Here is a 19,676-nt window from a genome sequence, read left to right as displayed (position 1 = left end):
GGAGGCTCTTCAGCTGTTTCAGAACCTAGCGCTGCAACTTATCTAAGTGATTAACTCATTAACACAATTAAATCATCAAGAATATCACCGAAGTAAATTCTACACACAAAACCTCGCAGACCTCTCCAACGGAGAGCCTCCCGATTTTCAAACGTCATTTATTGGTTAGTGAGTTATTATTGTTTGGTGACTGTGTTATAATGCTGCATGACGGGACTGAACATCTGACAACCTTGACGCGGTGATAATCGCTCCAGTAACTTTCGGGAGCTATACCTAATCACGGACGCAAGAATCTTTCCAAGAAGCATGATGTACGGAATGTTAAAGTAGCCTACATGAGGGGGCTGGGAGGTGTCTTAAAAGCACGCTGCCTCATTTCGCAGAACCGCCCGTGCAGAAAACAACCTTGATCTACTCGTCCGACCCTATGTACTCGCAATATCAGTACGTTGTGCTGCTTGGGTTCCACGGTAGCACCCCGATTCGTCCAAATGTTTGTTTGGTCCAAGTACTCACAACGTCCAAGTACTCAGTACGTCCGAAAAAAATTGGACGTAGTGGGCATTGGACGAGCTGAACCAAAGGGGGGAAACTTGCCCAACCCGTCCAAATAACCGTACCGTCCAAACGCTTGTTTCGTCCGAAAAGGGAGAGGGATCTCCGAATGGCGAGTGAACAATTGCTTCGTTTTTCGATTGAAGGTAGGATTTAAACATTCACACCGAAAGATGCTATGCCATACACCAAGTAATGCGCAGCCTGCTCTGTTTATCTATTTTCTTTTTTTCATTCCAACAACTGACGTTGAAGGTAAGATTTAAACATTCCCATTGAAAGATGTTATACACCGAGTAAAACGAGAAGAAATGCTCAGCCTGCTCTGTTTATTCGTTTTTTTGTTTTTGTTTTTTCAATTGAACACCTAATACCCCTGTCACACGGGCATTTCGATCCTTCTCGAATCCGATCTGCATCGAACTTCCCGAGCACGCTCGAGTTTTGACGCTGCTACACGGCCACTTTCAATGCGCATTGAATGGTGTGACCTGTGCAAATGAATAAACGGAACTCATTAATTTCGCGTTTCCTATATAACAGCGATATTAGTGGTAATTTATCGTATACCGATGTAAGCATCATTTGTAGCTTCGCGTGCATGTCCGTCTTAAGTTATGACAGTTCACCGGGGTCGAGGATGCAAATGGCGGCCGTCGAGCCGTCTTGAAATTCTCAATCCTGTTATGGGAACTGTCTTGAGTCAAGCAGGATCAAAGTTCGATCCTGCTTGGAAGCGGCCGTGTAGCACCATCCGATCTGCATTGGGTTCAAGCAGGTTCGGTCGAGCAGGATCGAAAATGCCCGTGTGACAGGGGTATTACTTATTAGTTAGCATGGCCCAGCAAGTGGAACATGCGCTGCAGGTATGCATTGATCACGTGAGCAAACTGCTCTGTTAGATCCCTGAAGGGTGCTTTGTTTCCCAACATCATTTGACCCGAGCTGTATCTTCCGTACGCCCATGGGAAGGAAGAGCGAGCCTCTTGTGTCGCCGCGTTGTTCTCCGCGAAATTGCGTCGTCTACTGTTTGACGAAGCCCCGTTCAGCAGCTGCCGAATGCGTCCCTGCAAATGGCGGTAAGAAGCATGAATACAAAGAGAGCAAGCACGGAAGTATATATGCTATATTCTATTATTTATAATGATGTTGTTCCCTCATTATTCGAATTTATTGCTTACCTGGTTGTACTTACATGGTGTATGGTTGACTGAAATTCGACAAGGAACTTCGAAAACATCATGGGGGGGTTGGCTCTTTCATGAAAAAAAAGAAGAAAAGAACAACTAAACAGAGCAGGCTAAGCATTTGTTTCTCGTTTTACTCGGTGTATAATATCTTTCAGTGGGAATGTTTAAATCTTACCTTCAACTAATAAGTCAGTTGTTGGAATGAAAAAAAAGAAAGAAAAATAAACAAACAGAGCAGGCTGAGCATTTGTTTTTCGTTTTACTTGGTGTATGGCATGGCATCTTTCAGTGTGAATGTTTAAATCCTACCTTCAATCGTAAACGAAGCAATTGTTCACTCGCATTCGGAGATCCCCCTCCCCTTTCGGACGAAACAAGCGTTTGGACGGTACGGTTATTTGGACGGGTTGGTCAAGTTTCCCCTCTTTGGTTCAGTTCGTCCAATGCCTACTATGTCCAATTTTTTTCGGACGTGCTGAGTACTTGGACGTTGTAAATACTTGGACGAAATAAACATTTTGACGAATCGGGGTGCTACCGTCAAAATGGCCTGTGCTTTCATGAATGCAGCCACGCAGTCGTCTGCCGAAAGGAGCAGAGCCTCTGGGCATTCCCCCCATTTGGACGAAATGGGCTATTGGATGGTACGGGTATTGGACGCGCTGGGCAAGTTTCTCCTCGCCTGTTCATTTCGTCCAAGTGTCCAGTGCGTCCGATTTTTTTCGGACGAATTAAATATTTGGACGTTGTGAGTACTTGGACGGAATAAACGTTTGGACGACAGACATTCCCAAAGCAATGCCACTCTAGTGCTTTCAAGTCAAGGCGAATAAAGCGATTGCAACCTTTGACGACCTGTGTTCTTGCTTGGATCATGACATCATGTCACGTGTTGCCTTGCACTCGACGTTTCAGTTCGGTGAACACTGGGGTTTCTACGAAATGGAAACAATCGCATAAGACCCAGGCGCGCTCAATGTCGAGAGAGGCGCTACGGGGGCGGAGCGCGAGGGAGGAGGGCTTATAGGTGCTGCAGAGACACTTTATTGATGCAGACGCTTTATTTTCCTTTCTTTTTTTTTTTTTACGTCGCCTCTCCGCACCCGAACCCCTCCTGAAAGTCTCAGCTCCCGCCGACAAAAGTTCCTGCCTGCCGCACTACGTTATCTTGCGATGGTGAAAAGAGGAAGAGCCTTTTGCTATGGCTTGCTTTGGACTTTTCAAGACTGATACGTACCATCTTCGACCGGCAGATCGCTCTAGAGCGCTCTGGAGCACGCGCTCTATCTTAGACTAGTGAAAACGGAGCGCTCTGACGATCGCTTCGGCTGTTGTTTCTTTCTTCCATCTTCTTTGTTCCTCCAGCTCGGAGAGCTCTGGCTTATAGAGCATTGGTACCGCCAGTCTTCGGGCACGTTAAGTAGCGGCTCTACCCAACGTGTACTCTTGCCTCGTACTTCGGTGCCTCTACTGAACGGTTCCTTCAGAGAGAACGAGCGTGATACGCGCCCCGGCGAAGTTTCCAAGGCATCTTATTGGTTTTCCGGCCTCCCTTTCCTCCATACGTCACGGAGCCAGAGCAGCACTTATACTGTCCGACCTGCAAGCTGGAACGTGAGAGTTCATCGAGAGCGCCCCGCTCCGGAAAATGAGTGACACCGTTTAGTAAAAAGGAGAGCGCCCTCTGCACTCTGGAGCCGCTACTTAACGCGACCATAAGTCAACGAGAAAGTCGAGAAATTGTACGTAAATCCGGTCGCAACAGCGAGACTGCATAAAATCGCTTGTATCTGCAGCTACTTGTCTAGGGATAGGGGTAGCATTCTGCTCAATGAGCGGAAGTCATCCCCATATCATCGTCATCATGTATTTCTCTCTCTCTCTCTAGGGATCTGCTTTATAGTGTGGGCCAGACTAAAGCCTACGGAAGGCAAGTAGGATAAGATTAATCCGGGTACTTACCATCAGTCTTTTTACAAGTTTGTTGTACTCTGCTTTACAAGTTTCCAAAACATTCATCTTTACAAACACTGCTCGCACTTCACCTTTTCCGTCAGACTTCTCGCTGACGTCAAAAGAATTATTCGTCGCACAGCCACGGCAACCATTTGGCAATATCAGGACAGTCTATAACTGTAGTAGAACCTCGTGTCCTCCGCATAACGTTGATCGAGGACTACGTTCAGCACAGTTCTTCAGATTAACTCAGCCAGTCGCGGTCACCCGGGACAAAAAAATAAAAATAAACAGAGTTGTTGTTCTGCTGGCTTGGCTTGGTGAGCTGTGTGGCTGTTTGGTTGTGGATGCTCGATTGATCAAGGTTGCCAACACAAATGCAGAGGCAAATGCAGAGGCAAAATGTGATTTGAGTTACAGCTACAACTACTTATCTTAGCAATTATTTAGATAGATATAATGACAGTGATTATTTAGTACTTTAAACGACGTTAGTAACTAAATTGCTTGTAGTTGATTATCTCACAGCACCGTGACGGAGCACTGTACAAAACACTGCGAGACCTGATAACGCCTCCCATCCCTGTGTAAACATAATAAACATCCTGCATTGCTACAGAACATAATTGTCAGTATTCCATTTTATTACTCGCTATCTGTGTACATCATGTAATGTCATTCCGGGAAGCACAATTCTATACCATGGCACAACGAGAGACAATAGCAAATAATGTAGACTTCTCCGAACTTTTATGTCTGACTCATGTGTTACGTTCTCACTGACTTTTTATGAATGTAAAACTTATAAGTAGTAACCACTTTCCGAATCGAATTTGCTGATGGGATATCACATTCAGCATATTAACCCAATCATAACTTATCGAATCATATTTCAGCACCAACACCGACGTTCGATGTCTCATCGGGCTCCGCAGTAAAAGCAACTGATGATTCTTGTCGTTTTCGTGAATACGTGCACAATATCCTGAGGAACTTCTCCGGCTCCTGGAAACATGCACGCGTCCTGAATATCCGCTCTCCTCAATGTACGGTGTAACTCTCCTTCGAGCCATTATAGACTTCGAAACTGTACACAGGTGAGTTGTAATACAGCGTTAGTGTGCCACCGATATGCCGGTTATTGCGAGGGCAGTTTACTTTTTGTCTGCATAAATATAAACATCAACGGAGATAATTTGGGGCGAGCACTCCTGTACTCTGCATATTTCAACGAACTAGATGATGATGAATTTATGATGCGATTGAGGAAAAGGCAGTGAAGGGAAATCAAAGCATCAAAAATTTCTCGCGGTGTAGTTTCATATCTATCTCGCGGACTCTGAAGATCCAACGCATTTCGAGCTCGATTAGACCTAAGCAAAATTGAATGCTCTCAGCTATGGGAAACAAAGAAAAGGGTGGTGAAATAAAGTCAACGTGACTATATGTGCGACTATGTTCTCGATGATGTTAGTAGTAAGTTTCTTGTTCGATCCATCCGCCAGGGTTACGACGGAGTAAGAAGCGACGGCATTCATCGTAGACGATGATCAACACCATGAATGGCATGGCTGGTAGCCACCAATTAATTCTGTAACAAAACAAGCAAAGTAGCACGATCAATTTAAAATGCCAAGTTGACGATAAATTATAGCGAGTCTCATAAGGTACACGGGCAATCCCTTATACTGTCTTTCTGACTAACGGATCCAAACCACTGATCGATGTGCCTAGTCATATTATACCTTTGTCACACAGGCAGTCTTACACACAGCTACGTTGAACCGCTGCTGCCCGACCAAACCCCGGTCATCGTGGACCACGGTTTTGTTGTTTTGTTGTTCACACGGCAGCTTATTGTGACGTGTTAGCAGTGACCACGTGATTGTGACACAAGCGCCAGGTATATTTTGGTTACGTTGTATATCACGAAAAGAAACCGGCATAATGTAAAGTAAAAAGCTTCACATTCTTTAAATACACGGTACGCACATGATTATTTGCGAGAAATGTAATTACACACGTATTGAGGTCAGGCAGTCGGAATCGCGAAACCCTGGTTACATCGCGAAACCGAAGTTGTCAAGCCCGGTTTCCCGTAACCGCGGTTAGCCGCGTAACCTCCATTCGGTCGGCCGTGTGGCTGCGGCGAAGAGCGATACCTGTAACCGCGGTTGCCTTAACCGCTGTTAACGCTAATCGTGTGACAAGGGTGTTATAAAGTAGCATGCATTAGTAGTAGTAGTAGTACGGCAGGCGCCTGGAACATATATTTTTCTACCGCGTGATATGAACGTGTACCAGCGGCGCACGGCCGAGCGGGTTAAGCCGTCCGTCTCGTTGGTGGTAGCCAAAGTCGTGCTGAGGACCGGGAGGCGGTGAGTTCGAATCCTACCACCGGCTGTGCTGTCTGAGGTTTCCCCTGGGTTTTCCGAAGACTGTCAAGACGAACGTCGGCACAGTTGCACCTGAAGTCGGCCCAGGACGCATACTAACCCCTCTGCCCCCACTCCTTCCTGTTGTCCTCTCTCTATCTGCCTATATCTGTACACCGCTCATATAGTCACAGTTGCTTTGCGACGTTAACACGAAAAAAAAAAATAATAATGTGAACATGCTACCTTCAGAAACTGTCACTTTGGGAAGCGCGCATTTTCCGGGAAAATTAGCTTCTCCTTCTGGCGTGTTGTGACGTCAGATCACCCGAGCACTTTTATTGGCTGCCGTGTATCGTCTGCTACGGTGAACGAGCAAGGCGACTAGTCGACTGTTCTCTGCGGCGCGCACCCCACTACTGGGCGGAAGACGTGGCGTCACATACTGGTAGCCGAGAAAAGCAGGTGCTCTGAACCACGAGATGGAAAAGCTCGCTTGCGCACCAGGATTGCGCTCTGCACTTACACTCTTTGTGCGCGTTCTAAATTCTGGGGTCCGTAACCCTAGTTACTACTCCTCCCGAAATATTTTTTTTTCGAGCCCTTCCATGCTCCTTCAACTTATCGGATTTCAATGCTTAAATCTGTTTATGCATGACAAAGACTAAAGGCGCAGATATAGTTCGACGTAACTGTGCTGCGCGTACGCGTGCTGCACAGTTGCGCTACGCCGTGGGAAATCACACCCTCTATGGTCTAGTGGCTAGCGCGGCCAGCGGCACTCAACACGCTAGGACGTCGCCCGCGCAGAATAGAACATGTTCTATTTTTCTCGCTCTATGTTCTATTTGCTCACGCAGTCAGATCAGCGCAGTCGCAGTCGCGCAGCTGCAGTCTAAGCGACTTTGCGCATGCGCAGCGGTCGCAGGCCACTGCTGACGCGCGTCTGACTATGAACGCATATTTCCCAGATCGCTTTGCTTGGCGTGTCTGACTCCGGCTGTCACTGACTGTGACGCAAAAAACGTTGGACTATATCTGCGCCTTAGGACTGATGAATTTTCGCATACGCACCATTCTATTGCTACTTCTATTGTTAAAGAGGCATTTCTTCCACGTTACCACAATGATGGATACAGCACATTGCACAAGTAATGGTCATACTCGGATTAGCTGGTGTTCTACGTCAGTCACATTGTATTGATAAACATTCTAAAGTAACAAAACAAGGACTTACTTGAGAGGATACATCCTGAGACCTTTGTCCATGCCTGGGCAGTATGAAAGGAATGCAGCAAGGGACGTCTCAAACACAAGTCCAAAGTTCAGAATGTGGTTCCTGAAAGTAAATACGGCCATTATGTCAAATGAATGGCCAGGAACAGTTGTGGGGCCAGTTGCACTAATAGGCTGTGTCTGTTTTGCGTGCGTTATCTTGTGACACAAAAGAATCCAGCACGACGAAACTGGGAGCCAGCAGCGCCTTGTCCGCTCAGGAAGTTTTCGCGACCATCTGGAAAGGCATTTCAACGTTTTCGGATGGGCTTCTTTGCTTTTTGCTTGCACTTTCTATTGCTTTCGGTATTGCTAGTTGAAGTCCTTAGATGCGGAATACGTGATGCGGTACTACAGAGTCAGCACTCCATTAAGCGTAGTCTTCTTGCAAGATAACTAGGATAAAAGAAATTAATGCTAGCACGCACTTCTGAACTATTAAGAAGTTACGCAGCTAATTTGAGATTCTGGAAACGCTTTACTGAGCACAGATGCCTCTCATCTAGAGCCACATCATCAGCGAACCACAAACGATACCACGCCGAACACGTTGATCCAAATTAATTGCTCACGAATTGTCGTTGAAACGGAAAATACGATCCCAGACACGACGGAATTGTCTCTAGTACCACTCTGCTTTTGTTGTACAGCAACATGCCCCGCATGTCTTCCCTTCTTTTCTATCGATAGGCCCACAACAAAGCAAGGCGTCGCCCTTGCTGCTTGTGAGTACAATTTTCTATCGCTGCGCTTTGGCATGTTTTCTGTTCTTCACTGAGTCACTTCACTTCACTGATTTTCTTGGTCGACCCATGACTACCCAATATAGTAAAACGCGGCACACATAACTGGTGTTATACTCTGCCAGCCTCCCCACAAACCACTGACGCGTAATCTGATACTGCGCCGCGATTCACGTCGCCAGCCGAAGATCCGGGCCCTCCTGCGCCGCGTATGAGCCGCTCCAGCGGGGCACCCCTGGTGCAATCTATCGCCGCTCAGCGCTGCTACTGAGTTTTCGCTCACATTGCACAGAATATCCTGGGGGTACCACAACAATGCTATTACACTTAAAAAAAGGAAGACAAATAAAAGCACGAATGAAAGCAATGATAAGAAACACGACGAATCAATTAGTGTACGAGTAATCACATCAGATCATTGTCATTCTTCCCTCGTTGTTCACTGTTATGACTCCTCATAGTTCACAAACAGGTCTCACTGAGGAAGTTCAGTAACGGTTCAGCCGCGCGTCACAGTGTAGGGCCAAGTAAGATCGATAGGGAAAGGTGATCATGTCCAAGGCGAGCTAAGCTGTGCCTGAGTGTCTCACGATGGTCTTCATATCGCCGGCAGTTGATGAGAAGTAGGTGTAGCGTGTCAGTTTCTACGTTGCACATGGAACAGATCGCAGCGTCAAGTTTAAACATTTTAGACAAAAGTGACAGAGAGAGAGAGAGAAATACATGATGACGATGATATGGGGATGACTTCCGCTCATTGAGCAGAGTGACAGAGTTCGTGCAACGTTGAGGCAAAACCGGTGGATGACTTTTTCTTCCCTCCGTGATAAACGCCTTTTCAGTGCATAGTCTATCGTCTAGTCAATGGACCGCAAGGAGGTATTAGCCCTCACATCATCTCCCGCCGAGTACTATACGCGCCCTGACTGTTCAGTTCTACTGGCAAAGCCCTTGACTGCAGCCACGAGATTAGAAACACCTCAGCACATCCGTCCCTTCGACCAGGGCTCGCCATTGACAAGGATTCATGCAGGGGAACATCATGTCCTTGACATAATAATGCTTATAAACTGTGACAGCAACTTGAAGAAAATTTAACAGTACCCGATTAACGTGACACCACTTGTGCCGTTCTGAAAGTTGGAAGACTGAAAACTTCACTCGTGAAACCCCATTTAGGTAGATTGGTAGATTAAATGACTCTCGAGTCGCGAGTAAGCAGTCGACTGACTGATTCCGGTTAGCAAAAGAAACAAAAGAAACCCTAAGACATAGCGTTTTCCTTGGCAAAGGGTCAATTTTGCAATCCACTTGTCCTCAGCTTAAGCGCTGCCAAAACCTGAAAATAAGGTATGTCTTGCTGTCCTATCGTTCTTTCCAGGGCCTTTGTCTTAATCAGCACTCAATGAAAACACTGTCAAAGCCAATGAAATGCCCTTCTTTTATCAACGTAGATTTCTATTCTTCACTTATCATTACCTACCCCTTTTCTGGCATAAAGCTTGGATACAACGCTTGTTTCCCTGTACCAGATCATTTTCTAAGGTTCCCTTCTGGCGTGCCTTCAGCCAAACAAACGTTTGAAAAGGAGTGAAAGGAAGTCTTCTCTTCTAGCTCATACTAGTACTACTGTCCCCTAGCCTGCACGGCCTCTTTTGAGTGTGAATTCGGGAAAAGCATACAGTGGACCTCGTGTTCTTCATACGTGGGCCTATCCTTGCACTCCACTTGCCCTTTGTATAAAACTGGAGCATAGCCCTAGTTAATCCTCTTCTTACTCAGCGTCTCATCCATAACTTTTGGTGCTTTGCTATTTGTGCCTTGTGATCTTGTACATATATTCTTGCCAATTGTATCCTATGGGATGTATCACGTGCCTGACTTTCACTTATGTTCATTTGTCTCTATTGTTCTGCTATGCTCCACTCCGTCGTGTTGTACCCGCTCTGCGGGCCTTTGACGTACATACAATAAATAAATAAATTGCTGGCGAATGCATGTTTCCCTCATTCAGCTCAAGATCGACTTACGTCATGCCTTGGTGGATGAGAGAGTTCTTTCGGGTTTTGCAAATGATCAGGTCGGTCCATTGGACAATGACGATGGAGACGAAAAATGCGGTGTGACAGGTGTGTTCCAGGACCTTTCTGCAGTTGTATGTCTGAAGGTAGTTGCATACACAAAATATTATTCAGCAAACAAACGTATTATCCATAAACGTTTCACATACCCATTCTTGCCCGTATGAATCCATCAAATCGTTGACGGCCTTGGAGTCCCAGTCTTTGCGTATACCAAGCAGTCTTTGAGGCCAGAAGCCACTCTCACCCATAATGACAAAATAAGTGAAGAACCCAGCCGACGCTTGCATCATGCCAATTTGTCCATAAGACATAGAAATTAGCCTGAAATAGGTGTAATAATCGTCACGACGGAACCACAATAAGTAATTTTGCGTGATATTTTTTAACTGCGCAGCACGTCTTCATCCGTAACAGTTGTGGGGGCAACAATGTTTTAAAGGGGTTGAGACACTTTCAGAGATGTGGTTCATTACATCATGAACCCATTGTATTACACGCAGGAATACAGAGGAAAAAAGAATTATTCTTCTACGCGTCGTACTTAGCGATATACAAGCCCTCGAACGCACTCCCAAGCAAAGCGGAGACGTCACAGACCTCAGAGATGCGCCCATTCCCATTTGCAGCCGTAAGGACGTCGCGGTGAGGTCTGTGATGTCGGAGCCGCGTGAGTTTCGGTATCCGCTGTGCCCATTTTCTTCGTTCATATTGCCCTCCTCGCCGTGAAACTTTCGATGGAGGTTCACATTGATGCAAAGCACCGTTTTTTACATTTGTCTGGGATACGCTGGAGTAGGTCTGAAAAGGTTTCTTGTTCTGGGAACATCGGCGTGTGCGACGCGTGGAGGGGTTGTATCCACGGGCTATCCACTTGAGGACTTATGAAGTGAGGCGCGTTACTCGACATAGTACACACCTGAGGAGTTTACTTTGAAATCTATACCGTATCTAGCAAACACTCTGAACGGTTTTATTGTGCATACATAATGATTTTTTACAATACGATGCAATGCATGTTGTTGTAATTTTTCAACTTAAAGGGCGACTTAGATAGTGAGGCCGAACGAATACCAGGTAGAAATAGACAGCGAAAACCACGGTCAATAAGTGGGTACAAGAAGGTGATCTAACGTTACCTCTCGTTTACTAATTTGTCGTGAATTGGGTCTCGAGGTTGACGCTTCATGATGTCGCTTTCAGCTTGTTCGTATGCGAGAGAAATGGCTGGGACCTGTCAATAGACGACGATTGTACTTCGTGGTCCACACGTAGCGTTCGCCACGTCACAAGCACGTACCATGTCAGTTCCTAAATCAATGCACAAGATGGTAACGGTGCCCAGAGGCAAGGGAACGTCCGCCAGGATGAATATCAGGAAGGGACTGATTTCAGGGATGTTACTGGTGAGAGTGTATGCGATGGACTTCTTCAGGTTGTCGAAGATGAGTCGTCCTGTGAGAAAAAGTGCGGACAAATTAGAAATTCCGTCGTGCAATATTCCAAACAAATTACGTCCACGGAGATAACAGCATATTTTGCTGCTAAGTTCAACGATCGTATAGGTAGTTATGCAAATATGCAATGAATGTCACGTACCTTCTTCGACACCCGTGACGATGGAAGCAAAGTTGTCGTCTAGCAGGATCATGTCGGCAGCTTGTTTACTGACATCACTTCCAGCGATGCCCATAGCCACACCTAGGAGACACAAGCAAGTGGCAAATGGTGGCTAATAGTTCATGGATGTCCGACGTGGAATCTAGTGACAACTATAGGTCCAGGGGGTAACGTTCCTGGTGGGACAACACCGTTTGACGCGCGGGGGCTGCCCGGCACGGTACGCCCCCACCCCGGATAGACAACAAGTCGACAGATCGGGCCAGTTGGTGAATGTCTAACATGATGAACCCGAGCTCTCAATAAACGTTGGGTTGGCAGTCCTAGCAGCTGTCCCGTCTACGTTTTCGTCTGAATTTCTAGCGCTGGCCCATCATGTTAGTCTTGCAAGCCTTGGTTAGTCTTGTGATCTTAGTTAGTCTTGTAAGTTACCTCCCGTGGGACGGTTTTAGATTTTCCCGAAATATTTTTAGTCCACTTTGCCCCAGACGATGTCGCCTGGTAAAAAAATACGTCCTCAATTTTTTCTTATCATCATCATCGGTACAAAAAAAAAAAAAAAAAAAAACGTAGGTCCCAGAATGTAATTATGACGTGTCAAGTGCTCCCTGCAACACGGCCATTAAAGAGCTGTGACGTGTATTTCTAACTACCTAGATGACAGCTCGGTTTACATGAGCTGCCCATGGGCCGGCACAGCTTCGGAGCTGAACGTTCTGAGCCTGCTATAAAGGTGTTCTAGAAAGAGTTTTGACGAAAATTGATTTAACGAATTTCGCATGTATCTTTTAGTGTTTCAGTTATGTGCTTCGCAATTTGAGTGTCAAACAACAACAACAAATAAATCATGACTATGGCCTGGGGTTATTTGAGTGTCAAATTTTGGTAACTTCCTTGCATTTGAGTAACGCCCCTATAGCTGTGCGAGTTACTAAAAAATAATAATTAAGTGACAAGTACATTTACATAACGCTGTAAGTAATAAAGCTACAGGAAAAAATGCTCAAACTAAAATGTTTTTCAGTTGCCGTCACTGCCACACTACTCATCAAAATGTAATTGAGTCACCCTTGAGTTACTCCACGCTATGTGTGTATAAAGTGGCCACACATTAGAGCGCTTTCCACAAAATAATTTGAAATAAGGTTTTTCATGCTACAAATTCAATATTTAGATAACGTACTAGACGACATAAGTGTGAATGTGAACATCGAAATTCATATATGTAGAAAACAGAATACCTAAACGGAACTCAGAAAAGAAAGCACAACCAACACTGTTGTTGTATTAGTAGTTATATTGCACTAGACGTATGGCATTAAACTGGTGCCTATAAATTAAATTTATGAGAACAGAACGTAAAACTCTACGTCGTTCACTAGGTAAGATGAGTTGTGCCACAGGAACAGTTAAAAACTTGTTTGAGTATGCTCTACTATAAGTATAAATAAACGCTAACACTTGTGCATGTCCAGTAGCTATAAACAAAATGGCACAAATTAAACGCAGTAGAAAGTCCTTAGTCTTGTGAAAGGGACAGTGTTGCAGACAGAAAACTTGGAACGAACTCGTTTAGACAATTGCAGAAAATAGCTCTCCCTCAAGAACAAGTTACAGAAAATGTAATTCGATTACAGCTGCAGTTATGCTAATTTCAGAAAGTTAGTTGCCTGGCGACGAAAAGCCACGAATAATCATTACAATTTTCGAAGGTATTTAACTATACCTTAAAACAACGAATTAGGGTAATTTAGTTACTAACACTGAATTACTTCACAGCCCTACTGGTAGTGTTGACACTCCTGTCGCACGGGAAATTGAATGCCATTTTCAGCTAATGACATTCACACTGAATGTCATTCGTTCGTACTGCGTAGAGCTACACAGCAAAAGAAAACGTCATTCGCAAATGGTCGCAATGACGAGTCGCAAAGTACAAGTTGTACAATGTAGTTGTACAACCTGCATTAGGACCGCATTATGCGAGGATGAATGCGCCTATATCTTATAATCGTTTTGCCTTTGAAAAGAATAAACGCCAATGTGGGAGCGAAATCTGTAGTTTTAACTGCTCGTGATCACATGTCAGACTCAAACTACGCTAAAAATAATAAATATGGCCCTCACGAAACTCGAGCTAGTTGTCTTTCCCGAATGCTGAAGTAGACTGGGAACAGGGATGGCAAATTGTGCGAAGTCGTCATTTTTAATGTAAAAGCTAGAGCAGAAGCGAACGTGTTCCCCAAACTCATTCGGTAAGTTAATGTCATTTTCCATGGAATGCCATTACATGTTATCGTGTGGTAGCGAACGAATGGCACTCAGCGCGAATGGCATTCGCTAGCAACAAAATTCAGTTTCTCGTGTGACAGAGACATTATATACCCATTACACGTGAATTTCGAAAAGCTGTTGATCAAGAGCGGTATCGTGATAGACGGTCCACTATGTACCGAAAAGGCAATGCGAGGTTTGGCCCATGGAAAAATTCATTGTGGAGATACAAGAACTGCTACGCGCTTTAATGAACACCCTTCTCCGCCATCCCCATTAACCACTCTTCTGGCACACTTTTAACCACTAGCTCATGCGAGGTTACGGTCGTGTGGAATTCCACGTTCATGGGTTGCCACGAGTAATGTGTCCATACCATCAAAGAGCCGGTGTGTACTGCTGCGGTACGTTTCTGCAAGTTTCTCGAAGCTCCTTCCTTGTTTTGAATGCAACTATTACGACCACCTGCCTATAGCATTTATGAATAAAGCTTCTGTATAATCTTGGAACCGGCCGGGTTATACGAAACTGTCCCTTCAATTCAGCGGAAAACAAATTTTCGTTGCAGGGCGCCACCTTTCTACTTGGCTTACGGTTCTGGAGGCACGATCTACGCCCAAGATTTGCAGCTCCACAGTACGTCCAACGTCCAGCGTCCACCGGAGCGAAAGTGCGAAAAAGCGTCCCCTTGAGAGTGGCGCCATCTGCATGAAACTTGTAGAACAGCGGCTCGTACAGCCTCACTCTCGTTCGGGGCGCATATTTTGAAGCCAGCTAAATTTCGAGGCGTCAAAAAGGCTTTGAAGACCGAGGAAGAAACGAATTTCAAAACGGAAGTAACAACATAGCAATAACGAAGACTACTATTCCTTAGCATTGATGTAAGTGTGAGATTATATTATAGGAGAATAATAAATAATAATTGGAGTAGATCTACGCGGAGAATGCTATGCTAATGTCCACTGTAACGTTTGTTTCTGGTCACTCTTGGATTTCTCTCGATGAGGCCAAGAAGCAAAATGGTTAGCATAGCCATGCTGATAAATAAGGAGGCCCTTTGGTTTCAGACTCGACTGGAAACTATTGGACTAAAGAGTACCGGTCCTAGGTAACCTTTGGGTGAGTGGGGGGATATATGGATGGGCCATGCAAGTGTTCAGCGGACTGCTTTTGCGAAAACATGCGAATCATGCGATTGGAGCCACACCAGAGTGGAACAGCGCAACAGGATTGCTATAAGTGGGTTGATTGTTGAAATAAATGTTGACTAGTTGGTGCCATTACTGAATGAAGGAAGATTATAAAGGGGGCTGAAGAGTCAATTAGAGCAGACGTTCTGGGGGCTGACCCCCTCCCGCGCAACCCAGGACCCCGCGGAAAAACAGCTGCTCAGCTATTTTTCTCACTTGCTTTTAATGGCAAGGGAGAAGGCGCGCTTCTCTTCTGGAGGAACGACGGAAATGAGCACCAAATCTCCGATTCAAATATTCGGTCAGTCTTATTTTTTTTAAACAGCGTCAGCGCATCAAAGGAGCAGACGTTGTTACTGCGCGGAACTTCCATCTTTCATAATTAAAAAGTTTACTAGTTAAAATTAATGAGGATAATGCCCCGGGAGGATGCTAGAGCAACCATAAGGTAGCCCGCTTGATATGGTTTGTATCGCCATTTAGTGCCATTGGCAAGTGGTATTTCCCTGCTTATAAAATTCTCATCATAGTTAGCGCGGACACGGCCTCTTTAAGTGTAAGGGAAACCGGGATGGCTTTGCTTCCTTTGTTTCTAATGGAAAGGGACGAAAGCAGCGGAAGGAAAGCCGCTGAAGCTCGTTTACTTCACCGAGAGCGACGCGAGCAGTATTATTCGCAGGCTCAGACAACAAATGTTCACAACCTCCTGGGCGTCTTCATTGTTATACAGAGTTGTCCCTGAACTCCGATTCCAAGCGCCTCCATCCCTACCTCGACCTGCTGCGTCCCTTGTGCGTAGGCTTCGACTGAACGTCCCGTATAGCGCTCGCTTGCTGCACAAACTGGGCAAGTGTACTTCCCCCAACTGCGGCCAGTGCAGTGTCCTAGAGGACTCGGAATACATCCTCATCGATTGTTCGAAGTACGCCGACAGTCGTAAGGCCCTAGAAGTGACTTTGGCTCGTCTGGATGCCCGCCCTTTCGACGCTGCGAAAATTTTAGGTCCTTGGCCAGCACACCACCAAGCGGTCGCATTGCAGGCTCTGCTGCGGTTTCTTGAGTCAACCAAGTTGATCAGTGTCCTGCAACTTGTGACTTCTATGCATTAGAACTACGGGACTATTGCGTTGACTGCGATCGACAACCGTGACACTATGTTGTGATTCACACAGTGTTTGACCCTCTGCTTGACTGTGGCTTTTCGTTTTCTTTTACCGACGGAACTCTTCTTCTTACCGCCATTCCCCTTTTCCTTTTCTTCTCTACGTAGGTGTACGGAGGTGGCCAGTCCGATTTAGTCGTGACTCAGCTCCCCATTTTTTTCTTCTATCCATCACCATCACCAGAGTCGCATTCAAAAATTTGTGCCTAACAGTGACTTACCAATGTCCGCTTTCTTCAGCGCGGGAGAGTCATTGACACCGTCCCCTGTGACGGCTACGATGGCTCCTAGACGTTGGCAACCTTCTACGATGATCAGTTTTTGTTGGGGAGATGTGCGAGCAAACACAATCTCAGAGTGATGCCGAAGGATGTCGTCGAGGTCTTCGGGGCTAATGTCTCTCAAGTCAGACCCGTGAACCACTGTAGCTTTGGCTTCTCTGCAGTACGCATGTTCATGATATCGAGTATTAGAAATTTCTTCGGCTACATTGATCAACTTTGTACTGTACGTGCAAGCATTTACGTGCAGTGCATGCATTTTCTAGGGTGTCCTAACTACAGTGTCTTCGCCAAAAACAGAAATGAACAAACTGTTAGAAAATAGTTTTTTTAAAAAATCGCGGCTATCTCCCCGATCTCCATACGATTCTCTTCGTATCGCAGTGTATCCGTCTCTCTCTCTCTGTCGCTTCCTCATCGCCTTCCGTGACACTACGCATCTCTTCTTCACCGTACGGCAGAACGTTGCGTTTACCCCAGTTATGAGGCAGCGCCTTGGCCGTGCACCATCGGACCTTTGTGCATCATGCAATGTGCGCGCTGACCTCCACCACTACTTATGGACTGCCCTGTCTACCAGCAGGAGCGCGAGATGTTGCAGCACGGAATGCATGCAAGAGACCACCGCCCCTTTACCATAGGCAAGGTGTTGGGCCCCTGGTCCAGTAGCGATCATATGCACCAAGGTCTCCGTCACCTTTGGGATTTCCTGTCATCAACAGGCCTCTCCACCCTGCTTTGATCACCTGAATCCTCATCTCCATCCTCATCTCTCACTATCTACAAATGGCACTGGGGCAGCGCCCAGCCTGCTGACCGGCATCAGCCCCATCTCATCATCGTCCCTTTATGTGATGTGTGTGTGTGTGTCTTCGTACCCCAATCGTAGCTTTTCTAGGCAAGTTCATAATTTTAACGTTTAAATGTGGATAAATGTGGATGAATAAACATATTCGAGGACGGAAGCTGCCAATCAAACTCATTTGTCCTGCGGCTACGTGTCTTTCTTGAATGTCACAGTAGCTTTACAAACCTTGGGTTCACTTGGCTTACAGCAACACATCGTCTCTCGGCGATGTCTTCGACAGTCTCATTTCCTTCTGAGATAATTCCTACCGCCCTGGCAATGGCTTTAGCAGTGATGGGATGGTCGCCCGTAACCATGATGACCTGCATGCAATGCAAATGGGACAATGTTGCGACTGATGCAATGGATACCCTTTCTCGCTGTCCTCATTTGATTAATAAGAAGTCTGCCATTCTCATTATGCTTTGAGCACTGCACTTGGAAGATCCACTCTTCACAGGGTATCTCTAACATCCACCATCTTCAACTCTTTTTTTTTTTTTTTTTTTTTACAGTATGCAGTATACCTTGCATGCACTCTCTATCCACACGGTGTTTCATTATTCAAGAGAGACCGAGAAAAACTAAACATAAGCGGTGACTGTGACGCAATTCGAAGTCTCAAAATCAGGGTCATGCATCGGGATCGATCAAGATGGCAAACAATCCTAAAAAAATCGTCCCGTTCTATGTGGGACGCTCAGGTCGTAGCGTGAGCTTGCAACCGGTAGGATTCGGGAAAGGAATGACTGCGCCAGGATCCGTCAGAGCGAGATGGGCTAAACTTGGACATCACGTGACCATGACAAATGTTGTGCCACAAGTAGCATCACTGTGCTCCATCCAGGGTAAACAGGGAGATAACTTGGCGTCCCGCATAGCGCTAAGAACAAGTGCTATTTTTGGCGATGAATTTCAGTTCAATAGCGCCCATTCAGTAGGTGTGTTCTTTTCTTTTTTTTTCAGCAGCTTCTCTTATTTATCTTTTGTTTTTATTAAGAAGAAATAGCATCACCTTGATTCCAGCACTTCGACACTTGGCTACTGCGTCAGGCACGGCGGCACGTGGAGGATCAATCATTGAGACGAGGCCTAGGAATCGGAGTCCGGTCAAAGGAAAGTTTTCTTCGTCTGCATCAAAAGGATAGCCGACAGGGAACTCGTCTGCTGGGAGCAGGTAGTCGCAGAAACCTTAATGTGAAGGACAATGAGCGCACAGGTTAAGCACCTTGGCAGATTGCTAGCGCTAACAACACCCTAACCGACTATGTATATTTACCAATGACACGTTCGCCGAGGCCTCCAAGTTCCATGTACGCGTTGTTAAAAGCTTCCCTCATTTGATCATCCATAGGTACGTCTTTCCCGCCAAGGTAGATAGTGGAGCAGCGTTCCAAAATTCTTTCAGGAGCTCCCTTCATGCAGATCAGATATCGCGGGTCGCTTGGATCCTCTGTTTTGTGTATCGTTACCTAGGTGCATGGGAACGTGCAGTAATTGATTGTTTTATGAGTCACGACAACAACAACAACAATAAATGAAGGAGAAGTGATGATGACATGGGATGCTTCCCCGTGGTAACTACAGGACCCTACCCCACTTCACAGCGGTTAATATGAGAGGATGAATTATGATGAACGCGAAGCCACGACAGGTCGGAGTCCTGTTCAGAGCTCTTCGAGGAGTCCAGTGGCTTGCATGAAAGCAAAAAGGGAGCGAAGAGCCCGGCACTGACGCAGGGGGGTGGGGGGATATGTTTATTAAAGAAGAAGAAAAAGGAAAGGAGGAAAGTACTTTGGACAAGCTGAATGGTCTATGGTAAGAAGCTCAAGCTTGCGTCGAATCGCGACGACGAATCACGACGTGCGCATTTAACGTGTACAGTACACAGTGAACAATTACCACGTGACAAGGTGCATCAAGACGGTTAAAGCCTGTTTATACTACTACGTAACTACGCGCTACGTTATGCCACGTGTTGACTTCCACACTCTATTCGGGAACGCAAGAGAACGTACGTACGGCGTGGACCAGGGTACTCTGGCACACTTCGCGCCGGAGTAGAACATGCTCTACTCTTGACAATGCGCAACAACACTCGCCGGTTTTCACGCTCTACTACAA

General features: G+C 45.9%; 1 protein-coding gene across 1 annotated transcript in view; it reads right to left on the bottom strand.

The window, feature by feature from the left end:
• Nucleotides 1-4,327: 4,327 nt before the first annotated feature.
• The window catches only part of LOC135385298 (sodium/potassium-transporting ATPase subunit alpha-B-like), a 35,325-nt gene continuing 19,976 nt past the window's right edge, over nucleotides 4,328-19,676 (bottom strand). The window contains exons 11-21 of the mRNA XM_064614524.1: nucleotides 18,832-19,024; nucleotides 18,568-18,743; nucleotides 17,739-17,875; nucleotides 16,646-16,863; nucleotides 11,778-11,879; nucleotides 11,479-11,633; nucleotides 11,318-11,412; nucleotides 10,328-10,502; nucleotides 10,128-10,258; nucleotides 7,317-7,418; nucleotides 4,328-5,295 (exon numbers count right to left, since the gene is read on the bottom strand). Coding sequence (XP_064470594.1) covers nucleotides 5,175-5,295; nucleotides 7,317-7,418; nucleotides 10,128-10,258; nucleotides 10,328-10,502; nucleotides 11,318-11,412; nucleotides 11,479-11,633; nucleotides 11,778-11,879; nucleotides 16,646-16,863; nucleotides 17,739-17,875; nucleotides 18,568-18,743; nucleotides 18,832-19,024 — 1,605 coding nt within the window. The 3' untranslated portion in view covers nucleotides 4,328-5,174. The remainder of the gene's footprint in view (nucleotides 5,296-7,316; nucleotides 7,419-10,127; nucleotides 10,259-10,327; nucleotides 10,503-11,317; nucleotides 11,413-11,478; nucleotides 11,634-11,777; nucleotides 11,880-16,645; nucleotides 16,864-17,738; nucleotides 17,876-18,567; nucleotides 18,744-18,831; nucleotides 19,025-19,676) is intronic.

This window comes from Ornithodoros turicata, chromosome 2 (genome assembly GCF_037126465.1).
Source record: "Ornithodoros turicata isolate Travis chromosome 2, ASM3712646v1, whole genome shotgun sequence".
NCBI classification, from domain to species: Eukaryota; Metazoa; Arthropoda; class Arachnida; order Ixodida; family Argasidae; genus Ornithodoros; species Ornithodoros turicata.
The sequence above is the reverse complement of the archived record's forward strand: the minus strand, read 5'-3'. Positions and strand labels throughout refer to the sequence as shown.